The sequence below is a fragment of the Calonectris borealis genome, chromosome Z (assembly GCF_964195595.1).
Source record: "Calonectris borealis chromosome Z, bCalBor7.hap1.2, whole genome shotgun sequence".
Taxonomy (NCBI): Eukaryota; Metazoa; Chordata; class Aves; order Procellariiformes; family Procellariidae; genus Calonectris; species Calonectris borealis.
This window is the reverse complement of record NC_134352.1, coordinates 3,449,200-3,461,795: the sequence shown is the minus strand read 5'-3', so window position 1 is coordinate 3,461,795 and position 12,596 is coordinate 3,449,200. Positions and strand designations below refer to the sequence as shown.

Here is a 12,596-nt window from a genome sequence, read left to right as displayed (position 1 = left end):
GCAGGTGGACGTGGATGAGCTCTATCCCAGAGGGCTGAGTTTGCAAACTGACAATGTTAGAAGAGTTTCTGTACACTAGCCCAAGGTGCCCGAGCATTTCCTGCTTTAATAGCAGAATATTCAGACAGAGCATTTGAAATGAAATTCTGTCCTTTTCTTCCTTGGATGGTGCTGAAAATCTGAAAAGAGAACATTCATACTTTCTCTGCTGTCTCTTAGTATCTTATATCCATGGCGTATGTTTTCCAAATCCTTTCAAAATTACTTTACTCTCTGAAATGTGTTTAGACCATTATAATGGTATAAAATTGTTTAAAGCTGAGTGAGGCTCAACTCAGTGGGCAGAATCATTGTCATCGCCTGAATTTGTTTACATGTAATGCTTTTATTAATCCAAGCCTAAAAACTCTCCTTATTTATTGGCAACATCATATTTTGACTCCTGTTCGATTTAGATCCTGCTTAAACTTATTTATGTGTCATTGTAGGATTTTCTCACAGGAGCAAGTTACCCATGGATTTCATATAACAGTCTTGCTTTGTGTGCATGCGTGTGTTTGTGTGTGTGTGTGCACATGGGCTTGGTATCACCCCCTTCTCATACCTTGATGGTCCTGTCTGCTGGGCTGGTTTTTTTTATTCTCTCAGTCTCAGTTCTAACTACTAAAGTACTGTTGAATTGTCTTAAGAGGAGAAAACTCGGTAGGAAGAACTAATAGATATGTGCCCTGTAGCATCTAGCAATGAAAATCTCAATGATTTGAAGAAGAATACAACTCACTCTACATTTCTGATTTTTTGTTTGTTTGTTTACTTTTTTACAGATAGAGAAGTTTGGTGATCCCAATGGAATTGTACAATTTGCTCCTGAATCGTTAACTGAGAATAACTATACAGAGCCCTCAGCAGTAGAAGGGCCACAAAGCATTACACTGTTTGTCAGGCGAATTCAAGGCACTCTGGGAAACATAACGGTATTCTCGCTCTTTTCCTAATAAAGAGTATAATCTGCAATCATTCTCAGTAACAATGTATGGAGGAATATTTTTTTCTGTGCCTTTCAATTGCATGTTTCTCAAATTCATTTTTGAAATGTTCCCTTTAAACTGAATTGAGCAAGGACTCAGCCCTAGTACTTGTGGTTCGGAGAGTCGGATTCAGTCTCTCCTCAGGAAGGAGACTCTCCCTCTCCCCCTGTGCTTTTGGTGGGAGAACAAAACAAAGCATACTTACGTAGTGAGCTTTCTTTGAGGTCATCACATCTGCTTTTTTCCAGGCATACTTATAGGTGAGAATTAGACTATTTGTCTGATCACTCACATCACTTGTTTTTTATCTAAAGTTGTTTAGAAGTCAGCATTTTAACAGTTACTTGTTTAATTAAAAAAAATCAATTAATAGAAGCATCTGCTGTGTTTAATGAGAACTCTTCACCCCGCTGTGATGTGAGGAATCTTGGAAAGAGGAAAATCAGCAAGGATGTCTCAATGTAAAAACAGAAATAATTTTTTTTAATGGTTCAGAGATTCCATATGGTTTTAAATAAATTTTCTGAAGATACACAAAGGAAATCTTTACATTCATAGTACTGTTAGAGGAGCAACATACCCTCCTTTTGTAAGATAGTCTGTATGCCTCTTTCTATGCATACCTAAACAAATTTCTATTTTACTACTTAAAACTGATATATTCCATATCATACCTATACTGAATCCCGAATAGAAAAGTTTCGGACTTTGTGGGTAATTTTGCTTTCTTTCGTTTTGTGCATTTCAGATTTACTGGGAAATACGTAGTGAATCTGACATCACGGGTGACTTCCTTAGGACAGAGGGATCTGTTGTCATTGCTGACCAGCAGAGTACAGCTGAGATAATTATCTACCTGTTACCTGATGATGTTCCAGAACTGGATGAAAACTATGTGGTACAGCTGATTTCAGTAGAAGGTGGAGCAGATTTAGACCAAGAGAAAAGAATTGCAAAGATCAACGTTTTTGCAAATGATGATCCCTATGGAGTGTTTGCCCTGTACTCTGATCTGCAGTCAGTATTAGTAGAGAGAAACCTGGACCGATATGTCCAGATTAACGTAACTCGGCATGCTGGGGCATTTGGAGAAGTGATCGTTGAGTACCGTATCTTGTCTCGTCATGAAGAAGCGCTAATTGCACCTGAGAATGAGGTGGGATACCTCACAGTAAAAGATGGTGCCAGCTTTGGAGTGAAAAAAGTGCCAATAAGCAGCCAGGTCTGTATTATCCTTTTAGTTCCTATGATATCTATTGTTTTCATTTGTGTTCATCGCAATACAAATGTTCTGGAATAAGGTCTCCAACTCTCAAAAGTATCCACTGTGAAGAAGTATCCGTAGGAAAGAGAGTTTATTATTATTTTCCTATTTATGGAATAGAAATGGGTTTAAATATCACATTTTCAGATAATAATTGCAAAATCACTGCTATGCACGTGTTCAAATATCCAGTTTTTCCTTCTGTCATTGCTTTGTGTTACTATCAGTTCAATATTTTATTATTATATGTATGCAAATATTTTCTCAAGTTTCCCTTTTGGATTGTAAATGGTGATCTGTCAGTGCTGACTCACAAAGCAGCAGATAAATTTACCTTCAGTTCTCTGTGTTCCCTAGTTGGCTGTTATTGTTATTACAGTCTTACATCCTTTTACATCCATCTTACATCTTTTTAGTCCTAAGGATTACAATCAAGCTGAGGCTCACTGCGCTAGATACAATTTATTAAAATGGCAATAGTTGTTCTACAAACTCACATTCCAACAAACTGCTGGTAAATCACATTCACAATATTGATGTTTTAGCTGTGTTTCTTGAGAAACATAATCAACAAAACACTTGTCTTGAAAACACTTCTTTTTGCATGCAAGTAGAACAAAATCTGCAGATTGTTCTGCTACTTAATTCTTTGAACTGGTGGATATCATGTTTTTAGTGGAATTAAGTGTCTACATTTTTAATTAAATTCTCTCTCTCAAAGGCATTTATTTTACTGGGCTTGAATTTTACTCTGGAACTGATTAATGTAAGCCTCGTTAGGGGAAGTGCCAAGGATGTGCCTGAAATATCAGGAGAAGCAAAGTCAGCTGTTCTGCTCATTCCTGAGGAAGCTGTCAATTCACAGGTCAGTAGACTGGCTGCAGTGTAACATTTCTACCACAGAAGGAAGGTACACTTAATTACAAAAGATGGCAGCTATAAGAATTCAGTTGGCTCCTTGAAGTTTTCATCATTGCAACCAATTTAATGACTGACAAGACTTTTCCAGTTGTTACTTGTACTGCATATTACCTTTTCTCTGATACAAATTCTCATAGAAATGTGTTAATACAGTTTGAAAATGTTTCTTCATCTACAAAATGTAAATAGTGTGAATATTATGGTTACTTTATACTTTTGTTTACATGAAATGGAAGTTCTGAGACTTAAAGGGAAATAACTAATTCTGGACAATGTCATTCCTTTAAGTATAGCAGCCCCAAAGTGGATAACAGCATGTATGCAGTATTATGTGCAAAAAGAGATGGAAGTCATACTGGGTTTTAATGCAGTTGACAGTATATTTGGTTAATCACTGAGTGGGAAATTTTCCATTTGTCTACTTTGTAGGAGAGTGAGAAAAGAGAGTTTGCCTGTTCTGATATGGTATACATGTATGTCAGGCAAAGACAATAGCAAGCTGAGTTTTAATCGCTTAAATTTTATTGAAGTTTTTATTTAATGATTTAAATTGTTTTGAAGCACTGTTCTGTCTTTTAATTTGTAACTGAACTTAATTCAAATGGTCTTTTCGTAAACATTGTTTACTACCATAGAGCCATTTATCACTGCTTTTAGAATGTGTGAATTATCCTTTCAGTCCCATTTGCTGCTCAAAGAAAAAGAAAAGTAGATCATACTAACAAGAATAATTTCATGAACAATGTCATGTGGCAACAACTTACTTTCCCCTGGATACACAGTTAATAATTTATTTTAGACCTATGTGTATATATATAGTACTACAGCCATTGCCTGTGAGCATTAAGGGCAGGTTGGTTTGTTTTTCTTTTAAACAACAGACACAGAATGCTATATGCACTGTTTTCAGTCATACTGGTTCCTTTTCCCTGAGGTCTAATTCTCAGAAATGTAAGATTTAGAAGTATCGTTAAAAATTTGTGAAAGTAGTATGTAAATATATACACACATGCATGTATATATACACATACAGACATCTATATGCATGCATAATTATTGTAAAATGCTTATTTTACAAACTATAGTACGCTTTCACATATGTTATTGCCCATTTTTATTCCATTTTCTATAACAAAATCTGCTATGTTTTCCACAGGTTGGCTTTGAATCTGCGGTTTTACGACTTACAGACGTTGCAGCCGGGACAGGCCAGGCTGTCATAACCAGAAAGGGAGTTTATGGCTCTGTCATAGTTAGCTGGATTTCAGGATACCCACCAGACCTGATCACTGACCTTGCTCAGCCAGGCACCATTACTCCTCCATTCGGTAAGTGCTTCTCTGAGGAAACAGCTATGAACGTTGCGTAAGTGACGACACCACCTTTTAGTTATTTGTACCTCTGCATGCTTCCTCTACTAATGAAGAGTCATTAGCATGAAATTGTGTGGTCCAATTTTTATCTGTAAGGGATATATTTATTTCATGAGCAAAAAAAAGAACTAAGCTTCATAGATACATGTTCTGGGAGGTAAGCACAATGCTATGCCCCTGAAGGACAGACAGCTTTATATAGGAAAGACCTTATCATGCAGATTTCTTCTTCCTAAATGGAGTGGGATTGTGATTACAGTCCCTATCTCAGCACGTTCCCAGGTAAGAAGAGGATTCCTATTTAGTGATTTTGACTTGTGCTCTCTCTCTCTCTCTCTCTTTTCCTTCAGGTACTGTAGTATTTTCCTCTGGTGAGCAAAGTAAAGTAGTTTCATTTCAGGCTACTCCAAGCCTAAATAAACGTGAGTCATTTGCCATCACTTTAACAGCAGTGCACAGCAACGTGTCTGGTGGGGCTCGCCTGAGGTAAGGATATTACTTATACTTTTGGGTCGCACACACGTGTAAGAATTATGACCTGTGTACAGGCATACACCTTATACAAATCCCTGTTAAATTTCAGGTAGCTAGCAAGTTGTAGTGCCTTCTTTGATAAATTTGTATGTCTTGTCTCAGGGGGAAACAAGTGTCAGTACTGCAGGTCTGACCTGATCAGAAGTGAGGCTTTTCTCCAGTTCCAGTGTATTTCATATCACGGGGATCCAAGGTGCCTAGAATGTGTCTGGAATGATGGAGACAGTTAAGAAAATGAAGAACCAAGATCAACAGTTTTAGCCAGGAAGCTGAAGAACGAAAGCAACTCTAGCGGTTTTCATTAGGGCCCCAAAAAATCCATATGTAGAAGATCTTAGATAACAAATATTGTTTAAAAGAAATAAAATGAAACAAGAAATGCTCCAAAAATACCTAATCTATATAAAACCCCCTTTTTATTCTTAAAAACAAACCCATTACATTTGGTCTAGTTTTCCATCTCAGTTAAGTTGTTACCTATTCTTCAAACTATTTTCTTTTCATTCTTCCTTACTCATTGATAGCTAAAAGTGCTATAAAAAGAATGGACATAGAGTTAACACCGCGTATGGAGAAGGGTATTGGCTTCACCCAATTACGGTTACACTGGCAAATCTGAAGGAAGTAAGGAATGGACGGGATGGCAGAGTTCCCGAGATTGACCCCTTCTCCTAGGCTTGTCTAGGACTGGTCTCCTCAGAGCACCTATTTACCGTGTGAGTCAAATACCCTCAGTATACGAGGATGACCTTTCCTAGAAAACTTAAGACTACATCCCACAGAGGGTAAAGCTCACAATTACTTTGAAGAGTTTTTGACTCCCTTAGCCACGGAAAGGGTCTGGTTTGTTAACGTAAATCACTCACTGCAATTGTAGTGCCATTTGGAAGCCTCTAGCACTGAATAATGGGTCAGTTCTAGAGATAAGTGTAAGACCCATGGTTTAGCAAAGAGTCTGTATGTTAAGTCTCTATGCTTATTTTCTAATAAGAGGGGGATATCTTTAATACATAATGCATAATTTAATACATAATTTAAATTGATATTGATAATAGGGCTCAGAGCTGGAGAAAATTGCTGTGAGTAATGTTGTGAGGGCACAGTTAGTATTTCAAAGCCTTAGTGTACGTTTTAAAATAACTTCCTTTCCTTCTCTAGCTTCCTGGCTAAAACTGTAGATCTGCTAGCATCCGTCTAATCTACAGTTTTCTCTTGGTACGGGAAGTTTGTTTGATGGTTAAAACTGGTGTTACTCGGAGTGACTGTGTTGTAATGTATCTCCTTGCACTGTGTCCACAGTAAGAAGACATCATAGTTTCCTTTGGCTCTTCATTTTCTCAGGAAGACCATATTTTATTTATCATTCAATCTGTATGCTGTGCTCACTCAGGATGCATTAAGCCTGTGGAGGGCTGTTCAATCCGATCATTCCAAAAACATTTTTCAGGGAAGCTCCTTACATCTTGCCTTGTATGGTTGCTATTTCTTCCCTCTACTTTTAAGCATTTTTTTTACCCACTTTCTTACAGCCATCATTGACTGTTCACTGCAAATTATTCTGCTTGGGTGTTTTACTTTTCATATTTCATACTTCCTCACTCAGCTTTGATATCTTTTCTGTTTCAGGTCAGGATTTATGATAGCTGAAATTGAGCCAATGGGGATCTTTCAGTTTGCTCTTCACTCAAGATCTGTTTCAGTTGAAGAAGATGTTCAGGCAGTCACACTACATGTCCAGAGATTGTTTGGTTTTCAAAGTAATCTCACTAAATTAACATACCAGACCATTCCGGGAAGTGCCAAACCACTAGAGGACTTTATACCCATCTACAACGGAGAGCTTATGTTTTTACGTTTTCAGACAAGCGCTGTGATAGAGGTATCAATAATTGATGACACTGTGTCTGAAATGGAGGAATTTTTTTTTGTAAATTTGACTGCTGTAGAAATTTTGGATGTTCAACCTGTGAATCCCGACTGGAGTCCACGTTTGAATCCAGCTTTCAGTGTTGCAACAGTTAATATCCTGGCTAATGATATTCTTCACGGAATACTAAGTTTGGGCCCAGAGTTTATTTATGTTGAAGAAGATGCAAACAACAGTACCCCCAACACAGTGGTACTTCATGTCAGAAGGACCAAGGGTTTTACTGGTGATATTGAAGTAACTGTTAAAACCTTTGGGGGAGTGAGTGCGCAGAGTGGAGTAGATTCATATCCTTTTGGAAATGTTTATGGAAAATCAAACTTCACATGGGCAATGGAAGGAGAGGATTTTGAAGAACAGTCAGTCTCTCTGACTTTGCTGGACGGAGAAAGAGAAAGCAAGATGTCCATAAAAATTTTTGATGATAATGAGCCTGAAGGACAGGAATTGTTTTATGTTTTCCTCTCAGATCCTGAATGTGGAGCTCAGATTGTGGAAGGAAAAGATGAATATGGATTTGCTGCTTTTGCAACAGTAATTATTGCAGGTAATATTTTTTCCCCCAGAAAATACTTCTGAATTAAATAACAGTAAGTAACTGCATGTTCTCATAGCAATTTTTGTATAAAGATTGGAATTCTATTTGATAATAAGCAGGGTATTGTATTCCCAAATCTTGAGTTTTCCATATCAGAGGGAGCATCTAATGCACCAAGCCCATGATGCATCCCTTAGCAATGTAGCTCAAAATACATTTAGAGATGCTGCTTGTCTTGTCCTCTTTTACTTCATGAAGGGAAAGGCCAAGCTTAAGTGTTTTTCTTTCATGTGTAGTAGCATTGCAGGCTTTTTTTTTTTTCTTTGCCATGTTGTCACTTTTATATTGTATGGGTTTTGTGCAAAGTATAAAAAACGGTTTCTTGTTTTCGTTCTTTGATACTATGCAATTTATATCTGCAGTTTAGTTGGAACGGGCTTACACAGACATCAGGGAAGAATTTTTCTTTCAGTCACCACACACTACTGTGACAAAATGATGTAAGAGTTCCAATTTCCCTTAGCTTTTAGATATCTATCAGATTGATCCGTTGAATATAAACCAAGTTTATCTGCAATATAGAATAAGTTTTAGAAACAAGTTGGGAATTGGACCAGTTTAGGTTAATCAAGAAAATTATATGTAAGGGGCCAACATTTACTGGAAGTTTTGTGTATTTATGTCTTAATTTAAGACTTAATTTAGTCTTAACAATACGAGGTAGATATTGAGAACCATGATTAAACTGTGCTGTTGGATGAGTGTATGCAGCAACCAGAATTAAGTATGCAAGAACAGGTTGTGTAAAACACAAGTTCCCTTCACGTGCACCATCTCTAGAATTCACCATGCAAGTAACCAGTTGCCTGTACGTGCAAGTTAACCTAAGAAGTATGTGCATAGGCAGAGGTTGGAATTTGAACTTATATTTAATTGTATTAACATGTTCTAGAGTTACACCGTGAGTACGACAAGTACATAAAGTAAAATCAGGAGACAACTTATGTATCTGCATTTAACTGTGTAGATAGAAAGATACCACAGGTTAAATACTTGTGCATGCGCATAAGCAAACACGCAGTTTCTGTTATCTTCAGTTATATGTTGACATTTAATAAACCCTGCATTGGAAACAGATTGCCTTTTCAATTGCAGAGTAAAGCCATCACTACACATAAGGAGAAATCCGTTAGAAGCAAGATTTAATGGGACACTCTGAAGGCATTAGTTTCCCCTCATTAACCCTGTTTTTTTTTCCCTCCGCTGCTGTTTTGCTGAAGTTACTTACATTCCCATGAGAACAATGCAGTATTTTGCAGCTTCCTAGTTCCACACACTGAGTTAAAGATGCAGGAGAAAAGCTGATGTAACAATTTGGGAAAATGGATGGGTTCAACAACATTGTGGGTGGGATGAATAAGAAAGCTGAAGTCACGTCCTTGGAAGCCCGTTTTTATCCCATAACCTACTGTGGCAATGCTGTCCATCTAGGGGCACGCTGAGGCCCATTTCTGTTTAGAAAGAATATGTTTTAAGGGTTATGGTAAACATAAAATAATATAGCTGAAGGGATATCTCATAAGGGCATTATAAGCAAGGCTTTTGACGCTGTTCTGGACTAGTGTAACACCTAGTCTCTTGAAGTCAAGGGACACAGAATTATCAGTTCGCTGAATGCTGCTGAAAATACAAGCTTATGTACAGAGGTGGTGCCAGGACTCTCATAAGGAATTTACTTTCAAAAATGGTTGTTCCACTGATTAAAATAAAACTTAGAAATGCCAACATTTGACGTCCTAGGTAAATATGGAGTGTAAATTAAGAATAGAAATATTAAAAGAAGTTTTCCTGAGGTATCCCCAAGTGGTTCTTTTGCAGCATGCTTTTCATACCTAGTTTTCATTTTTTTAGCAGTAATCCATATTAAAATTATAATTTAGTCTCAGCTTAACTTTCTTGCTAATTACTTTCATGGACTGTTTCCTATCTAGGAAGCGATCTTCAGAATGGCATTTTGGGATTCATTCCAGAAGTACAAAGCGGTCTTGTACTTGATGAAGACTCCGAAAACAGAGAGGTGCTGCTGATTGTCGCAAGGCAACCAAACAGGTGCAGGCAACAGCTGATTCAAGCGCTCTTCCCACATGCTGAGATACGCTGTGTTGAATCACAGAAGCTGCTGTTAGTGGAAGAGGTTATCGTAGAGTTTTGTAATAAATCTGTGCCTTTCAGCTCCTTTAATAACTTGCCAGAATTTGGTAAATGGGCTTTTAAGTTGTGAATGTGATTAGGTCTGTCACTGTACCGTTACAAAGCAGAAACAGAAAAAACAAGTTTTCCAACTTATACCATAAGGCAGCAAGTGTGAAAGTTTTGCTTAAGGTAAAGTATTTATACTGCTAAAGGTGTAATTCAAATTCTCATCTCCCTGTGTAATATAAGTGGGTGTGAATACTAAAATGAGAAATTAAGAAGGTACCTAAGTGTCAGCACTATGCTTATGTCTTCACTCACACAGATACTGTGTTTTTTCTAATTAACGCATATATATATTGCACATTTATGTGTACTTTAAACAAATATGCTCAAGCCCTCAAAGTTCAATAAACTTATAGGAAATCCAAATTCTGCCTGGCTTTCTGGGCAAATGGTTACTATAGTATTAAGGACAGTATTAAGTACATCCCTCTCTTCCAAGCACCAGTGTCTCTTATTCAGCTAATCTCATGTTTTCTGAAACAAAAATTGAATAGAATCTGTGTCTCCATAATTGCCTTATTTTCTTCCAGTGTTGCTTTTTGGTAATCTAAACAGGTTTTAGAGGAAGGAATTTAAGTAAAAAGAGAGAATTTTTCATCTTAAGTAAGTTGGTTCCCTAGTGATAAGTTTTGAATATTAACAAAAAACATATGTTACCTCTGTGGTTTATGTTTCCTAAAGCAATAGTGCTGTCCTTCAGTACATGTATACTTTTTGTTTTGCTTATAGGGCTTTTGAAGATGTGAAGATCTTTTGGCGTGTGACCTTTAATAAATCAGCTGTTGTCCTTCTGAAGGATGGCATGAACTTGGAGAACGAACTTGTATCTGTGCTGGGAGCCACTACCTGCATGGCAGGTCAAACAATATGCAACATCTCCATTGAAATAAAACCTGATAACGTAAGTAATTATTGCTCATTTGTGTACAGCATTATGATGTTGAACTGCAATTTATCAAGATGAAAAAACCCCTCTGATCCAGAGGAACTTATGTGTAGGACACAGTTTGAAGATGGTAACTTGACATCTGCTCTCTGCAAACACATATTTATTTACAGGCTTATACTACCTCCCTTGTGACTGTAAAAATTTGGGAAGGAGATAACTATTTAGTTTGAAGAGTAAATTGGAGATCTCAGATTTTTATAGAACAATAATAAAAAAAGAATGGAGTTATTTCAGTGAGATACATATTTCTATACTGGACTCATATCCTTCACACAGTAAATTTTTCATCTATCAAACCAATTCTTAGCGTGGTTTATGGAAAGCATATCCTGTAAGTAACAACATTTCATTCAACAAAAAACTTTTATTGCAACCTGTGCATAATTTTACATGCCTAAATCTAGCACAATGATCTGTGAAAACTCTGCTCAATCATAAAGCTGCGTAAGAATCTCTCGGTGTCTAAAAATCTGTCGCTGTGTACATCCAGCTTGTGAGTAGCGAAGTTCAATTTAGAAGCCATCATCCACTAAAGCCATTTGGCATTTGTCTGTTGGGTATGCCTAAGCCTAAGAGCCTTGAGAGGCCCAGCTGGCACTCAAAAATGCAGATGTCATTGAATTGACACAAAGCACAGCACTCAGTCGTTTTTATTGAAAAGAGAAGGAAAGAAGTATTTTTGTGTGAACACCTAGTGGTTAGAGTAGTCGCTTAAGAAAGGAAGGATTAATGTTTGTAGGTCTTTCTTTCTGAGAAATTATCCTAACAGCCAGGCTGGTGGCAAAGCTGTGGTCTGGGGAATGGAAAAGGACAAGATGAGAAGGTTTCCGCAGTTTTTCTGACTACATTCTAGAAAATAACGCAAGATGTAGGATGTGGGAAATAGTGGTTTCCCACTAGGGAATAGGGTGCATTCTCTTAATTCAGTAAGAGGGCCATTTTCCTCCTTCATCTTCTGATGTTATTTTTACATTACAGAGCCAATGAATAAAATATATACATGAGCAGGGCACAGGCTGCCTCGCTGAGTAAACTGGGATTTTGAACCTGTTTAGTCCGCAGGAGTGATATCATTATTTAATGACAGCAGTGCAGCAGCTGCAGAGACATGCAGTTGTACCGCATGAAGCACAAGCGTGTGCCACCCTAACAGGTGCTAATTGAAGGCTAAAGTTCCCTGTGGCATTCCAGTAAATTTGTGCCTGTCATCAATTCGTCAAGATCATTCCATTTAAAGAATTACTTAACAACAACTCAATTAAAAATATATACTATTTAACCCCTCATATATTTCCCAATTCTTCTTCCAGTTCTGCTTCCCTAAGATAGCTTATAAACAAATACATTATGAAATGATGAAGTAATAAATAGATTCAATAAATATTTTACATTTTTATGGCATATGGTATGACATATTCTAGCTTTTTAAAGTTTTTACTTAGCTCTACTGACTTCAGTAGCTAAGAGCTGAATCCTGCTTTCCTAGGATTAAAGTAGGATTTCCAAAAATCCAGACCTGAAACAAAAAGCTATCTTTACTAATAAAAAAATTGTCTTCAATGATCATAATTTTTTTGTAATGCTATTGTCTTGTAAAGAACTACTTTTTTTGCAAGTTTGCTGATTCATGAGTGCATGTCATAGGTACAAATAACATATTTCCAATCAGTTCTGGAATCTTAGTATTCAGATGTCTATTTCTGAACATGCTATGTTTGTATTGTAGGTACAAAATCAAAGATGAAGCAGCATGTCATATTGTAATTTAATATTGCTCTCTTATTTTCAATAAACAAGTATTAA

At 37.0% G+C, this 12,596-nt stretch overlaps 1 protein-coding gene across 1 annotated transcript in view; it reads left to right on the top strand.

Annotated features, from left to right (window-relative positions):
• ADGRV1 (adhesion G protein-coupled receptor V1) overlaps positions 1 to 12,596 on the top strand; it is a 290,582-nt gene that overhangs the window by 107,841 nt on the left and 170,145 nt on the right. Inside the window, exons 70-77 of the mRNA XM_075138497.1 lie at positions 825 to 974; positions 1,777 to 2,250; positions 3,014 to 3,157; positions 4,370 to 4,541; positions 4,937 to 5,072; positions 6,747 to 7,594; positions 9,577 to 9,694; positions 10,574 to 10,745. Coding sequence (XP_074994598.1) covers positions 825 to 974; positions 1,777 to 2,250; positions 3,014 to 3,157; positions 4,370 to 4,541; positions 4,937 to 5,072; positions 6,747 to 7,594; positions 9,577 to 9,694; positions 10,574 to 10,745 — 2,214 coding nt within the window. The remainder of the gene's footprint in view (positions 1 to 824; positions 975 to 1,776; positions 2,251 to 3,013; positions 3,158 to 4,369; positions 4,542 to 4,936; positions 5,073 to 6,746; positions 7,595 to 9,576; positions 9,695 to 10,573; positions 10,746 to 12,596) is intronic.